The 17,194-nt window shown below is 35.5% G+C and overlaps 1 protein-coding gene across 1 annotated transcript in view; it reads left to right on the top strand.

Moving 5' to 3' along the window:
• LOC150080551 (transmembrane protein 248-like) overlaps window positions 1–17,194 on the top strand; it is a 77,841-nt gene that overhangs the window by 48,668 nt on the left and 11,979 nt on the right. Inside the window, exons 4-5 of the mRNA XM_090381521.1 lie at window positions 11,371–11,509; window positions 14,715–14,871. Of these exons, the coding sequence (XP_090237647.1) occupies window positions 11,371–11,509; window positions 14,715–14,871 (296 nt within the window). The remainder of the gene's footprint in view (window positions 1–11,370; window positions 11,510–14,714; window positions 14,872–17,194) is intronic.

Here is a 17,194-nt window from a genome sequence, read left to right as displayed (position 1 = left end):
ATTTTAAGTGGCAGGAAATGCGATGTATTCGAGCATTTAAAATAAATAGCTTTAATGACAGCATTCAATGCATAGAAAACAATGAAAACAGACGTTGCATTTTGTGGTGGTGATGTCATACATGCCAAATGTTTATTTTCCTCTTTCTCTAAGTTTTGCTGATCATTCAGGTTTCTATTTCTTGTTTCTTGTTCAGAAATGTTTCCTGATATGGAAATAGCAAAAAAAAAATATAGTTTTAGAAGAACAAAAACAGCAGGCACTCTTAGTAAAATTGCATGGATACGAAGAAAGCGATAATGATGACTGAAAAATGGGCCATTTTCATTTATTGCAGATGCAGTAATCAAAGTGGTTCCGATAACTCGGAACCACTTAGGAAACGTTGACATCAGAAGTTTTGAAACAGTAATCCAACCAAGGAAAAGAAGAAAAGAAATCTCGCAGGTCATCCCATTTTGTATGTAATGCCAAACAATACAAGGTTGGTAATAGCCATGAGATAAAGGCTCCATTGGTGAAGAGACAATCACCAAGTTGTGATCTGAGGTGCCTAAAAGACCGCTCACTTTGACCATGTACAAGGGTACACGGTCAAATACAAGATGTTCACAAGAGTCATCATCATATACCTATGCTAATATCATAACTTTCCAGCTCCTTTTCTTCATCTACTGTGTGTTTTTTTTGTTTTTTTTTTAATTAACCCCTTCATGGATTATCCCGAGATATCTCGTTTTTAGTTTTAAATGTTATTTGGAACTTCACAAAATATCTTGGGATATAATAATACCCGAAGCAAACAATAATACCTCCAAATTTAGGACTGAAACGTATTTTCTCTGGTATTTATCTGGCTAATTTTGCATTAGTCAGGTAAATCCTGAGTTTTCCCAAGATTTTCTTACGCGTGGCAGCAAACGACTGGCTTTCGTTTTACTTATATTGTACAGCAATATCAGAACAGTAGCACGCGTTCCTGTGCCGCCAGTAAGCAAAATATAATTTGCCGTCCTAAATGCAGAATACTGAACCCACGAAAATAATTCACAAAAACAATATCGAAAAATATTTTTCCACCCTCTTGTACTGCCACCCATAAGCAATGCTTACCTCGGCTGTCTACTTGTGGTGGCCGTATGTCAGAATGTAGTTAGTTCACGATTACTGCTTGTGCGTTTCACTTGATTTTTTAAATTTATTTATATAATGAGTAATGGAGACTTTTTCTGTGCCTTTCTTTATTAAAAAATCTGTATAATTTGCACACTTTTTGGCATACACAAGGTAACTCGGGATAGCCCAAATGGGTTAATTACTCCCATGTATTTTCTACAAAAAAATTAATAAATAACACATAAAACTATACAATAAGTATTCGCATCATGCGAATTTAATCTGTAAATTTATTTAATCTGTAAAATAATCTGTTTATTTATTTAATTTAATCTGTAAATTATTTAATTTATTTAATCTGTAAATTTATTTAATCTGTAAAATAAAAAAAAAGTCAATCCATTATGGCACATTTTCTGGGAAGGGGTCTAACCCTTCCCAGAAAATGTGAGCGTATAAGTTATTTTGGGGTTTTATATTTCCCTGTAAGCGTATAAGTTATTTTGGGGTTTTATATTTCCCAAAATGTAAGACCTTGCATTTTTCTGCATTAAAACATAGCTGCCACTTTTCTGACCATTTCTGAAGCCTGTGCAATTCACCCTGAAGGAATGCTGCTTGGAACTGATTAATTATAGCGAGTCTCCCAATTTTTACATCATCTGCAAATTTTGGCATCACATGCTCTATCCCTTTGTCAGTTAGTACAGTCAGTCCTTGTATAACATGTGTTTACACTACATGAATTTGATTATACACAATTTATAAATAGAGAAAATGTCACATGTAACACGAACCGAATTTGCTTATGCACAATTCGCCTTTGTGTTTACAAGAAATGGCAGTCAAATGCAGCGGAATCACCCCAACCGAACACAACACAGTAGGACTGAAGAGAAGATTCTGAAAATTTAATTGTTTTTTATGATTGAAGATTTCATGGAAGAGGAAACATTTCACATAATAACGTAAAATCCCACAGAATTCCAGCTATCCTTATTATCACAAATGCAATTAGATCGACTTTCCTACCCGTTTATAATTAGATTGCACTAACAGAAAAGCCCAATAAACTGGAAACTGCAAATTGGTTTTATTTTTTATGCTAGTGACCTGCGAAATGTGCTTTAGTAAAATGTAAGCATGTAAAATGTGAGCATAGTGTGCTTCCGCCTTTACTGCGTTGTTTATTCAGTTGCTACTTGTGTGCTGTGCTGTTTATGTGTATCAAGCTTGCCTCCTCATTTTTGATCTTTTTATACTTGTGCTCTATTCTCAAAAAATGAGTAAAATACTTGAAAAAAAAGTGTGAAAGGGAAGCATCCTGGTGAAGATACTACAGGTTCAGAGAGAAAAAGAAAAGCAATATCAACAGAAGAAAAATATTAAATTGTGAAACGCTTTGAGCGGAATGAAAGATGATGTGATGATGTGCGTGCTACAAGCCTAAATGAGGCAACACTGAGAACAATTAGAAAGAATGCAGAGAAAATAAAAACAACTTTCCTAGCAGGAACAACTCAAAGTGTAACAAAATCAATTAGATCAAGAAAAAGAATTGGAAGAGATGGAACATCTGTTATCTGTTTGGATATATCAAACAAAGAGATCAGGAACAAGTTTGCTTACTATAAAAGCAAAGCAAAGGCATTATCAATATTTGAAGACCTCAGAAATAAAGCTGAAAACTAAGAAGTGCCTCCCTTTCCTGCCAGTAGTGGCTGGTTTAATAATTTCAGGAAACATCACACTTTCCATAATGTGAAATTATCAGTTGAAGCTTCAAATGCAGATGAAGCAGCAAAGGCATTTCCTCTAATACTGAAAAAACTAGTTGAGGAAGAGGGCTATATGCTGGACCAAATTTTCAACTTTGAGGAAACCAGACTGTATTGGAAAAAAAATGCCATCACAAACATATATCTCAAGAGAAGAAGCACGAGCTCCAGGCTTCAAGTCTGCTAAGGATAGATTGACCATTATGTTAGGTGCAAATAGCAACTTGAAACTGAAGCCTGTTGTTTATCATGCAGCCAATCCAAGTGTTAAAAGGGATCATAAGGTCTACCCTGGGTGTTTACTTTGGGAACAGCAGAAGAGGGTGGATGACAGGACTGATCTTCTACTAGATGTGTTTGAGAATGTGTTTCGAAGCTACTGCAAAAAGAAAAATTTGGATTTTAAGATTTTAATTGTTTTGGACGATGCACCAAGTCACCCTCCAATCCTTGATGAACTGTCACCAAACATCAAAATCCTGCTTTTACCCCCTAACACAACATCTCTTATCCAGCCACTTGACCAAGGAGTAATTGCTGCTTTTAAGCACTATTACACAAGATGCACATCTAAGATGTTGATAGCAGCAACAGAGGGTGAAAATGCACCAACAGTTAAAGACTTCTGGAAACAATTCAACATAAAGAATGCAATTTACATAATTGTGGAGGTTTGTAACAAAGTGACAAAAGAATGCTTACATGGTTTACCAGATTTTATTTGTGATTTTAAAGGCTTTGATCCTATAAATGAGCTTCCTAAATTAAAAGCACATTGTGTTGCCCTTGCAAAGCAGATTGGCTTTGAAGAATTGTAGGGAGAAGATTTAGAAGAGTTGCTTCAGTCTCATGAAGAAGAACTGCAACAACTTGTTGCTGGAGGATAGGTGGAAGGTGAGGAAGATGACAAAGATGAATGCCTGAAAGCCACCATAAAACAGCTTTCTATTTCAGAGTTATCTTCAGTTTTAAATTCATTTGAGGAAAGTATGCAATGGCTAGAAGATGATTACAATGCAGAAAGAAGCAAAAGAGCATGTCATACAATTTGATCTGCTTTGGAGCCATATAAGCAGCTGCTTTGTGAAAGAAAGAAGATAGCGAAACAACAGAAACTAATGTCTTTTTTATGAAAATACCCAAGGAAGAGACAGAAAATGAGCCACAGCCCTGTAGTTCTAGCGTGACCACATTTAGTCCAAAGCCCTCATATGCATCTCCTCCACCTCCCAGTTCCGATAATGATGACTACGTGCTGCCACTTTCCCCATAATTCCACTGCTTCAACCCTTTCTCATGCCCTTTCCCTCAAGCTATCTTCATTTATTTTTAAGGTAGGAATCTAATTTTACATGATTAAATTATTAATTTTAAATTTTTAACTGTGCAAGTGTTTTATTATGATTATTTATTGTGCTTGGTAAAGTTTTGGTTACAAATATGTCGAACCTTTCTCCTTGGGTGGTCAGTGCCTAACCCTATTTTTCCCATAAGGAATGTTATTTATATTGCATGAGAGTTCCTAGGAACACAACTATCGTATTTTATGAGGACTGACTGTATTAGTATTAGCATTGGCCACATGGTGCAAGGAAGCCTATGGCTTATGCTGCCCCAGCCAAAAAAATAAAATAAATAAAATAAAATAATAAGAAGAAAATTTTAAAAAATAATGATAATTAATAAGAGAAAAGGAAATAGACAATCTATGCATTTCCCTCTTCCCATAGGTAATTATCCAGCTGACCCTTGAATTTCCCCAAACTGTCAGCCACTACCACCCATGTAGTTAACTTATTCCAGTAATTTATAACTTGCTGGCTAAAATAAAACTTCCTGCCATCCAGTCTAAACATCTCCCCCTGTAACTTGAAATTATGCCCTCCCTTGTTCTAGAATCATTTATAACCATGAAAATTTGGTTCTCATTGATTTTGCCTCCCAGAGCCCTAACCACCTCAATCAAGTCTCATCTAAGGTGCCTAGTTTCCAAGCTCTGCAACCCACATATTCGAAGTCTTTCCTCATGTGGATGCCCTTTTGCCGATCTCATGCGAGTTACCATCTTTGGACCCTTTCAAGCAAGTCTTTCTTTAGATGCGGTCTCCCTACTTGAACACAGTATTCTAAGTGTGGTCTAAAAATAGCCACAATTATATAATGGGATTATGACATCCTTATCTCTGCTAGAAATTGTTTGATAAATCATTGATAGGATACCATGGGCCTTCCGTGCAACCAGTCTACAGTGCTCGGAGAACTTCACGTCTGACCCTATCGTAATACCCAAGTCCCTTTCCTCCACTATCAGCTTTAGTTCAACTCTGCCAAGTGTATAAGTTATTTTGGGGTTATTCCCCAGGTGCAATACCTTACACTTTGCTAGATTAAAGCATAGCTGCCATTTTTCTGATCATTCCTGAAGTCTATCTAGGTCACTCTGAAGAAGTTCTGCTTGGCGGTGATCATTAACTACTCTACCAGTCTGTACATCATCTGCAAATTTAGACATCGTGCCCTCTATCCCTTCATTGATGTCATTTATGAAAATCAAAAACAACAGTGGTCTTAATACTGATCCTTGGAATCCCACTTCTTACATCAACCTAATCTGAGGAATAACCATTTATCACAATCCTCTGCCTCCTGTCCTGAAGCCATCCAGCTATCCATCTAAGGATTTTCCCTGTGATTCCAACCTGTTCCAGCTTATAAAGCAACCAATCATGTGGGACTGAGTCAAATGCTTTGCTGAAATCCAAATAAACAATGTCGAAATTATTCCCTAAGTCCAGCTTTTGAGTGACTCTGTCAAAATAGCTAACCAGATTGGTTAAATATAATTTTCCCTTCCCATGCTGAGTATCCTTCAGAATTCCATTTCTATCAAAATGACCCTGAATTCCACCCTTTATTGTTGTCTCCATGATTTTCCCACTTCACTCTTAGAACCGTTGTCATTTATGAAAATTAAAAACAATAATTGTTCAAGAACTGATCCTTGGGGGACCCCACTTTTGATATTTCATCACTCTGAAGAACATCCATTAATCACAACTCTCTATCTTCTTCCCTGCAGCCCCCCCCCCCTGCAATCCACCTTAGAATCTTGCCAGTAATCCCAACATGTTCCAGCTTATACAGTAACCTCTCCTTTGCAAGGCATCTGACTGAGTCAAATGCCTTGCTAAAATCCAAATAAACTATGTTGAAATTGTTCCCTATATGCAGCTCATGATTAACTGTCAAAATAGCTTACTGGGTTAGCTAAACATGATTTTCTCTTATCAAAACTATGTTGTGTGTCCTTCAGGATGCTATTTCTGTCTAAATGTCCCTGAATTTCACTCCTAATCAATGCCTCCAAGATTTTCCCCACTGAAGTAAAACTAACTAGTCTGTAGTTATCACTTCACTCTTACAACTTCCTTTCCAAATACGGAGGATGCGGAAAGGTCAGGGAATGACCACCGCATATCCAGGAGCAATATGGCCTTAGTTGCTAATGCTCCTAAAAACCAAATAATAAACAAACAACTTCCTTTATGTATTGGTAAAATGTTGGAATTTCTTTAATCCAAACAAATCTCTCCTGAGTCAAGTGATGCCTTTTTAATTAACCTGAGTGGTTCAATGCACTCTCTGGTCACCTCCATCAAAATTACTGAGTTAAAAAAAAAAAAAAAAAAGGTAAACTGCAGCCATTATCAACCCACTGCGGGATGGAAGCCTCCTCAACAATTCATGCTGAGGGAAATGGACTATAATCTACCATGCTGGTCCAATGCGGGTTGGCAGATCGACCTTATTTAGCAGTCAGGGGCTTGAACCCTGGTCTACTCAAAGAGCGTGTGCTACTGCACTCCCAGTCCTGACCACTTGGCTATGGAGGCCTTTAGACTCGAAAGTTTTTCTAATAATCTTCTGAAATTTCAATATTGCTAATTTCATGCTTTCCAGTCTCACTCACAGAACTTCTTTACCTACAAAGGATCTGTCATCAGTAAAGATCAATATAAAATAATTATCCAGTTCATCAATGATATCAGCTTAGTTATCCAATACTTTCCCATACCCTGTAAACAAGGGTCTGATCTGATTTGTTTTCTTTTTCTTTGTATTCACATACATGAAAAACTCCCATACCTATCTTTTGCTCTCTTAGCCAGTGCTTTCTCATACTCATCCTTGGCTGCCCTAACTTTTTCTTTGGTTCTATTACAGATCAACTTATAATCATTGTAGGCTTCACCGGCGCCTCCGTAGCCAGGTGAGCAGGAGCAGCAATGCGTAGCACATGCTTCTTGATTAGACCGGAGTTTGAGCCCGTGACCACCAAATACGGAGGATGTGGAAAGGTCAGGGAATGACCACCGCATATCCCCGGAGCAATATGGCCTTAGTTGCTAATGCTTCTAAAAACCAAACAACAACAACAACAACAACATCATCATAGGCTTCACCATTTTTAATCTTTCCCATGCCATATTTTTCTGCTTTATTAGACTGGCCAACTCCATTTTCATCCATCTCAGCATCCTCCTTGTGCTATGTTTTCTAATGGTATATAGGCATTCATGGTATCTGTGATTATTGCTTCAAAGGTATTCTGTATTTCTGCCGTGCTCACCCAACCTTTGCAATGTGCTCAATGAGTAGATTCCATGTAATGCCTTAAATTTTCATAGTCCCCTTTTCTGAAATTAAAACCTGTGCCTTTACTTTTAACTACTGCAACAGCTTTCTTTGTCTTCCAAGTAATGACTGCGTGATAACTACCTACCAATGGCTCCCATACTGTAAGCCCTGTGAAGCCATCTTGAGTATTTTCCTTAGTATTTTCTCTAACATGCTGGTACAAATAATAATCATCTAGTTTATTTAAATATTTTTCCCTCCCACTTACTCCAGTCAACCAGGGGCAAATTGAAATCACCCTTAAGAAATTCACTTTCTTGCCCATTCCATTTGCATGTAGACACATCATATTCTTCATAACCATCTGATCTGTAGGTTAGTCCCCTCTCATACTTTTGCTTCCCACTGACTCACACTAAACAGATTCTATGATGGCATGCTTGACTTACCATCATAAAAAGCATTACCCCACCACACTTCTGTTTTTCCTATCCTTCTTAAATACATTGTATATACTACAGTGAAACTCATCATCCTCAGTTTTTGTGTGACACTATTTGCATTAATCCTATTATGACAGCATTAGTTGTTCTAACCAGGAGTTCAAATTCTTCCATTTTAAGACAACACTCCTGACATTACTGTAGTCCCAGTTAAGATAAGTATTCTTCTATAATTAAAGCTATTTAGCTAACCCTTAACCCTTAAAGCTATTTAGGCTTGTATCCCCTTTATCTCCTTACTCATTTGAAACATTGCCTCCCTCAGAACACCTTGCCAACATTGGCCATTGCGGTAACAAACAAGAACTCTTGAGATGTGTGTAAGCATTATTTTGACCAGTATCATTAGATAAACTCGTGTCTATATTACCCATCTCCACTGGTAAAAACCCTTCCACCACCTTTGTTCAAATGAATACCATATTTCTACAAAATAGAGTCCTTCTACCTACAAGTAGCAGCAGTACTTTAGAAAAGTTAAGAATTAAAATTACAAATACAGCATTAGTTATTCGGAATAATTGTCAGACCTCTTCTGGATAGCCAAATTTTTCGGATAATCGAATGTAAGGCAAGATTAAATAAATTCTGTTATAATGTATTAAGTTAAAAGAAAAAGACTTTAAATATTGTGGAAAAAAACCGAATTTATTTAATTAAAAAATAATAATAATAACTTATACATAAAAATGTGCACATTTACATATGTATATATATTTATATAGGTATTTTACAGCAAATTTTATGTAGAAAAAAATTTAAAGTAATTTTTTAAAATTTTCGATCGTTTTTTGTTTCATTTGTTGACCTTTTTTTTTTTTTTTACTACTAAATCTCAAGTTCCTTAACAATATCACTTTGATTATATTGCATTCTTCCTGTTTTTCTGCCCATTTTAGTGCTGTTTATTTTAATTGACATTTTACTGTAAAAAAACTGAGAAAAATAATAAATTGCATAGTTTTGGTCTAATATTATTCTTAACAAATCTGGAGCTAAACTAAACATAACATGAAGAGAACAAAATATGCCCTAGAAAATTGGTTTCACGGAAGCGATTGACAACTCATTCACTCATGGTTTCCTAATCCAGCATTTCACGAGATAACGAAGTAAAAAAACAAATAGAAATACTGTACTCTCTTAACATAATAAACATTTGTCTTAAATACATGTACTACCATTAATAAAAAAAGAAGAAAAATCAGCCTTTTAAATTATTCCGGATAACTGACATTCCACTGTATTGTAAAAATTAATTTCACTAAATTAATGAAATAAAATTTCCAAATTAATGAAAAAAGATCTAAAAATTGTAGAAAGTAAATTTAGACAAATTTTAAGCAAAATTTTCCTATTAGACACATGATCTTAATCCCCTTCAGTTAATCCACTGGCACCAACCTGATGAACTCCACAAGAAAAACAACTTCTGAATTGAAACTTTTGGTGAAAGCAACCTTAAAGGGGCCAAGCAAGCTGATAATTCTAGGCATGCTATCCTCATTGTGAAGAAAGTCTGTTCATGTTTCTGTCTTCTGCCTTGAATAAAGTAATTTGCTTGTTTCTTTTAAAATTTTATACCAAGATTTGAAAATCTGAACGTGGCTTTTCAATCCATTGTACCTCACATCCATGTACTGAGTCATTACTCCTAGATATGTTGGAGAATGTTAAAGTGCAAATTTATTTTAAACAACAGTTTTCAGATCTTCCATTTTGGAAATTGATTATTAAGACAGACTAATGCAAAAGGATGATTCTGACATAGTCATAGGCATTTCTACTTCCAATGTCATGGAGAGTCATAAACAAGAGAAAATTCTGTTTTGCCCAGTAAGAATTACTTTATGGTTACATGTGACTATGTGGTGCACAAATTCCCATTGAAAAATAATGTTTTTATAAATATTGAAGTAGCACGAATTTTGTCAATTGCCAGTGCATTATTTTCAAATTTGAAATTTTTTAATGAAAAAGTTTCCACTGTTTGGTGTTAAAGATAAAAAAATAGATAAAGCAGTAGATGTAATGCCACATCTGTTCTGTCAGTTTCAGTGTAAGAAGCTACCAGAGGTTATTATGAAAGCAATTAAGAAATGGGAAAGAATTTACATATAGTGGTCCTTGATTGGGGAAATGACAAGTGCACAGATTATCCCAAGTCTTGCTTAATATTTTAACAATTCCTCATAGTAGTACTGAGTGTAGAGAATATTCAGCCAGGTTAGAAAGACAAAACTGAGTTGAGATCTCTCTCTCTCTCTCTCTCTCTCTCTCTCTCTCTCTCTCTCTCTCTCTCTCTGTGGAAGCTTTGGAAATGCTCCTGATAACTAAACAAGTCCATACAACAGGGCCATTGTTATGAATATAACTTTGACTGAACATTTCTGAACAAAATTTGCAACAGTGCCTTTCTTGAATCAATCAAAATCAGTTGATATCTAATATAATATCCAGACAGAAATCCAACCAGAAAAAAATGTTAGGTAAGGTAATGTGTGAAAGTGTATTGTATTGGTAAACAAGTCCCACGACTGTATTAATATGAAATATAGATTTTGTCAATGAAATTTAATTTCTAACGCAGTGCAGATGTTTAAAAAACCCCTGCTTCTTGTGTTTTTTTTTTTTTTTTGGGAAGCACCCTGGCATTTTTATTAAATGCCTCCTGTTTTTTTACCTGTTCTGTTTTGGCTCAAAAATGTGTTTCTCCTTGCTTAATACCTGAGCTCCATATTTTTGAAAATCAAAAGTTAATAACCATGCATAAGTATTTTTAATGCCCATTCAGTAGCCATTAAAGCGCTGATAACATAAATGTACATAATATCAAACCAAATTTATGATATACAAAAAAAAAAAAAAAAAAAAAATTAAAATAGTGGGCATGTGAAGCCTGATGAAATTAACTACTCTTGGATATAAATATTATAATTGAAAATAGGGATTTCTTTAAAATTATAACAATAACTATAACAATTCCATTCTGTAGATTCTAATATAATTAATAATAGACAGATAACAATTTATTATGATATACAAGTAGTTGGAAAATACAGCAGTCATGGCATAAAAAGAGATGTGTACCAATGGTGGTATGCATACTGTTACAAAGTATTGTGTGTGGGGGGGGGGAATAGTGTTTACTGTTTTATAAAAAAAAAAAAAAAAAAAAATTGCCATTACCAGAATATGATATTTTTAAAAATAATGTAGAGTTCAAAGTTAGAAATCCCTCATGTATCTGCTGTCTTTATAGTACATACTTTTCAAGTTTTCTATTATAAATTTATTAGCTATTCAGCACAAGTTTCTCTGTTGCATTTTCTTAGGAAAAGCTGCTGATGATTATTTGAATATCAGCTTCAATCTTCCACCTATTGTGAATTTATCAAGCTGTGGAAAAAGTTGCAGTATCCCAGATGTTTGTCTGACCTTCCAGGGCTCATCCTTACTGTTGCCCAGAACAAGGTCAGTATGTATTAAATATTTTTGAAAGTTTGGGCAGTTAATCCTAGCATCTCTTTCTCTAAATAAAATAAAATTTTCTAGGAATATAATTTTTTATAACTTTGTATGGCTTTGTCTATGGAAATAACTCAACCCATCCAACCTGTCTTAAGAGGTAAGTTGGTTGGTTTCGGCTGTTTGGAATAGTGACAACTCACACCATGATGTATTATGGAAATATCAACTTTAAGTCATTCATATAGGAAAAGGTGAGAAATGTGCTTTGACCTATAAACTTTGATAACTGTGTACAGCATTATTTAAGACTAAAGTGCAACCAAAGCTATACAAAAAATTCTTAAGAAAGTTCCCTTAAAGTTTATAAGAACCTTGAACTTCAGGAAAAGTGAAAACCACTAGAATAATGCTAAGGAGGAGCAAGGTTAAAAATGTTTTACTCAAAGATAACAATCGTTTTTGTTAGCATTAGCATGGGAAATAATGCAAGAAAGCAAGCTTATATAGCAAAAAAAAACACCCTTCTCATTTCACCCATCCACTCCAAATGTTTGTCTAGTTCTGCCTTGAATCTGTTTAAGCTATCAACTTGTATGACAGATGGAGGCTTGTTCCAGCAATCAACCACCAGCTGACTAAAGGCAAACTTCCATACATCTGTCCTACAGCTGTTTTTCCTCAATTTGAATTTATGCCCTCTTAGGCGATTATTCTGAGCAACAGGAAGAATCCCATTTTATGAAATACATATTAATTTATGTATTTCATGCATTTTTTTTTTCTCTGCCACATGTCTAATTACTTCATCTGACATCCATTAGGTCTAAATCTTGAACAATATTTCTTGGTATGAAAAGTCTAGTAGCTTCCAAGATTAATTCTTTGAATGCTTCCCGTTTTGAATTTGCCATTGGTAAAATCATCAGTTGGTCCCACCGTATAGAATTTAAATATTGTCTCAGACCACCGTAGTCATCTTTACGAGAGCAAAAAATCCTTCCCTTTGCTGCTATGGCAGCAAAGGGAAGGATTTTTTCTGCCATAAAGTTGCCTCTTTGCTGCCTCAAAAATTACTTCTTTGAGTAAATACCACTTCAGCACACTGTGATCACTGCCACCTGGTGGTTCATTTATCTGCAGATTCTTAATGCATGAAGAACCACTACTGATAATTAGATCAAGAGTATTACTCCCTCTAGTTGCCTCCCAAACATGCTGCTGTAGAAAACAATCATCCAATAAATCCACAAAAGCCTTTCTAGTGTGTGAGTGACCAACCCACAAATTCCAGTCACTCTCTGGGAAATTAAAATCCCCCATTATAAGACACTCTAATTTACTGGCCCACTCTATTTCTCTGCACAATTGCTTATTATACTCATCAGATTCAAACAGACTCAACATTGCATTGTCCACCAACATCAATTGGATGCACTTTCTTAGATTTTGTGTTTATTAACTAACAGCATAACCCCTCTTCCCTTCCTGTCCTATCCTGTATATCCTTTCTGTACACATTGTATTTCCCAAATTCCAATTCTGCACTGCTTATGTCTGTGTGACACCACATCTCTGATATCCCATCAATATCTGCCTTTGATGTCTTGACTAGCACTTCAAGCTCATCAAATTTATTAACTATACTCCTAGCATTGGTGTACATGCAAGTATGCATGCACCTGTTTCTATTCTTAGTTACCCTAACACAGCCCACACAGCCCATATATTTACTTGTTCCACTATGACTCCCACCAGTCTTGGAAATCCCCATTGCCTTGCTTTCCAGGCTGCTGCTTAATTGCATTTGAATAGAAGCAGTGCAAGAATCACTTTCACCTCTCCCAGTGGCTACTGTTAATCTATTAGTCCTTGTATCCCCCCAAAGCTAGCAGTTTTCCGACCCACCTAACTCTGCCTCGATAGCATCAGCAAATATTCTTGCACCATTTCTGTTTAAGTGTATCCCATCCCTGTAGAAGCAGTCTCTCCTGTTAAGAAGCACAGACCAGGCTGAGAAAAATTCTACCCCTTGAGCCTTGCACAATCTCTCCAGGCCGGAATTGATCGACAAAACTCTCATCATATACTCCCTCCTGTCATGTCTGGTCAGAATTGCAGACACTTTGTAATTCAACCCTAACTCACGGCTTTTTTTCAATATTGACCTGTACTTGTTAAGTATTTCTGCTAGTCTCCTACTCTTAATATCATTAGTGACAATGTGTACAACAATATCACCCTTTGTGCCCTTAAAAGATGATATCTGCTCTACAACATCATCAACCTTTGCACCTGGCAGACATACCCTGGTCCTGTTCCACCTATCCTTTTTGCACAATATGTTCCCCATTTCCCTGACAATAGTCACCGACAACAATAACTAGTTCCTTTGGAACAGCACATCCTGCCTTGGGGATTACCACTGTGTTGCATGATGTTCAAGTGCAAGCTCTAGCATTGATGTGGGCAGCTGAGAGCTTGATGGGCTCCTCAATTTAAATCCTTTGAGGGCATCCACCCTGTCCTTCAAGCTCCCATATAGACCCATAACAACGCTGAGTTGGCGCCTGATTTCCTGACACTCCTTACATCATGCACACACAAAGACATTCCCCTTGGCAATATCATGTCCCGTTCCTGATTGCTCCACAAACATCAAACAAGCAGTGCATTTCAAAAGGCTGTAATTCAGAGGACAGCCCCCCCCCCAGTTCTCCCCTGAGCCACAGAGCACTCCCATTAGTTTGAGCCTTTTACGTTGCCGCTCTGGTCTGAATTAACATATAATTGCTAACAAATAATGGAGACGAATTTTATATAATCTGAATACAGAATTCTGTTTAAAGATTCCATTGTTCAGTGAACTTGCATCTTGCTCTGTGTATGTATAGTCACATACACACAGAGCAAGGTGTGTGTGTGTGTGTGTGTGTGTGTGTGTGTGTGTGTGTGTGTGTGTGTGTGTGTGTGTGTGTGTGTGTGTGTGTGTGTGTGTGTGTGTGTCATTTATTCTGTATAGTCTGCTGTAATGTGCCCTTATGTTTTGCTCAGTGTCTCTATGTTGTTTCATATGACTAATGTGTATAGTAGCAAGGCATTATGCTTTGTATTATGAACCTAGGTGTGTTTTTTACAGAAGTGTGTAACACATTTAGCAAAAACTTGTACAGTTTTGTTTTTCTTAGTATTTTCCTTTATTTGTTTACAGGCGCCCTCCATCCTGTCGTTCAGAAGTGCAACCATTAGAATCATTACCCATTTCATTATTTGACCAGGAAAAAATGGGAAGCAGGTGGTGTCCTGGAGGAACAAAGCTGACTTTTACATATTCTGCTGATCCAGAATTAACAGTGATGTTATCCATTGTAAGTACTCAGGTTCCATTAAATGTCATTAAATAAATTAATAGTCACAATTTAACAAGAGGTAGGGTTCTAATCCACAAGCTGATTGTCCTCTGTAGCAATAAAGTGTTTTCACTGCTTTTCACACATTTGGAGCAGTCTGGGTTAGAGTCCCATCAGTGATTGGAGGAATCTAAAGGCCTCTTCAGTTGAGACTGTAGTGAGTTGATCTCAGGCCTAGGATTAGAGTTCCATGTTAGTTGATCTGGATTTTTCTACCTACACCACATGCAGATCAGTCTGTGAACTTACTCTTGTAGAGACATATACAGTGGTGCAATATAGTCTGAGTCACTGATGTGCCCAAAACCTAACAATGAGAAACTGATTGCATTACAAGCAATCCATGACTTTTGCAAGCATATTCCTGAGGTCATTTCCTATGAAAAATATCATATAAATATAGATCTGATCCCAACAGTTATAGTTATCATTGCCTGAATGTTAAAAGTAAGTGAATGAATATTTATGTAAAATTGTTATTGCCGAATTGATAATTATTGATAATTGTCATTAATATGCAAAGATTTTTACATTAATACACTAAAAAATGAACTTCAATTTAGTGATACATATAAATGAATTTTAATATTTGCTAATATTATTATCAAAAAATTGATTGCATTGAACAAAATATTAAACTAAATAATAATAATTACAAGTTTTCCTATATGTACTTTCTTCCAAAATTTCAAAAATCACCAGTCAGTTTTATATTAATTACATCATGCAAGGACAGCTATGCCAAACTACCTGGCAAAGCCTTTAAACAAATGCTAAAACCAGTACTGAATCACATCACCAACAGTAAAATTATAGTTAACAGTAGACTAGTTATAAATGCATTCCAAGGTATCAGCATAAGCCATATCCAAACTTTCAAAGTGTGTTCACCAGCATTAATCTTAAGAATATAAAATTATTATCAATTTATTATTATTATTAAATTATTAATTTAATTATTATTATCAAAATTATTATCAATTTTGAACAATTTAAAAACCATGTTTATAAATTGCAACATTACACACAAGAACAACGTTATAAACCTATATATTTTCCGCAACATTCTCTCAGATGGCTCAGCACTATACCAGAAAATGAAAGAAGCACCCGTGAGTGGTCTAGAATCCTGCATTATTACAAACAAAGAAATTTGTTTTCTGAAGAAAACTTTTCTTTACAAAGAAATTTCTTTTCTGAAAAATTTAATTTTTAGGTTTGCAGATGATGTATGCATTTTAAACTGTCCAAAATCCAAGACTTTAGCCAGATGTATCCTAATAAAGAAACTATGTAATAACATCAACCTATTTGCCATTTGATGTGGGAGATATTTAAAGATATAACTGCTGTCCCGAGTAAAGGGAAAGGTGTGGTCAGTTCTACTATATAAGTCTATTTAGACTTGTATAGTAGAACTGACCATACCTTTTCCTTTGCTCAGGACAGCAGTTATATCTTTAAATATCTCTCACATCGATATATTATGATTACTACCACCTAGTGATCATATTACTACTAATTTTCAGAAATTGACTGCAACTTTTCTCTCATTGCTTCTCTAAAATGTTGGTGTAGAAAACAGTTGTCCAGTAAATTCAGAAAAGCCTCTCCACTGTTGTGAGTGATCAGCTGACAAGTTAATATTGTGAGTCACTTCGGTTTGTTTTTCCTTAAACTGTTATTATAGCTGTGTGCTATACATTATATTGTAATAAAGAGATAACAACAGTAAAAATAATCCCCAAAGAATGAAATGATGTTTTTTGTGGCTAAGAGGAAAGACATCAATAATAAAACCACAAGGAACCTTTGTGTGTGCTGCATTTCTCTTTCTGTGGATCATACTTGCAATTCTGTTGCTCATGATAGGAATGTGAAGAAGAGCGTACATAAAATGTTCTGTTGTTACTCCGGAGGCAGGGAAATGGGATCATGAAGTTTGTTTTAGTGATACTTTTCTTTTAACTGTTTGGGATGTTTGTTGATGGGAGAAAGCTTCTGTGATATAATTTAGCTCTTTAGGTAGTTTCCAGTCATTGTGCATGTAGAGGGTTCTCAGGGCACAGTCTTCACAATATCGGCTGTGGTAGTGGTGTAAGAGAATGGTTAGGATCATAGCATAGTATCACTCCCCTAATTCTTTTTCTTAGAATAATAAAATTCAGTTTTCTCAATTATCATTAAATAAAAAGTACAGGTATATTAAGTTCAAACATTTATTTCTAAGTAGGATTATAAAAATAAAAAAACAACAACTTTATTTAAAAGCATTGGTAAG

This window comes from Mastigoproctus giganteus, chromosome 9 (assembly GCF_048544385.1).
Source record: "Mastigoproctus giganteus isolate SK-2022 chromosome 9, ASM4854438v1, whole genome shotgun sequence".
Lineage (NCBI taxonomy): Eukaryota > Metazoa > Arthropoda > Arachnida > Uropygi > Thelyphonidae > Mastigoproctus > Mastigoproctus giganteus.
Note: the sequence above shows the minus strand (reverse complement) of the source record. Positions and strands in the feature narration are given on the sequence as shown.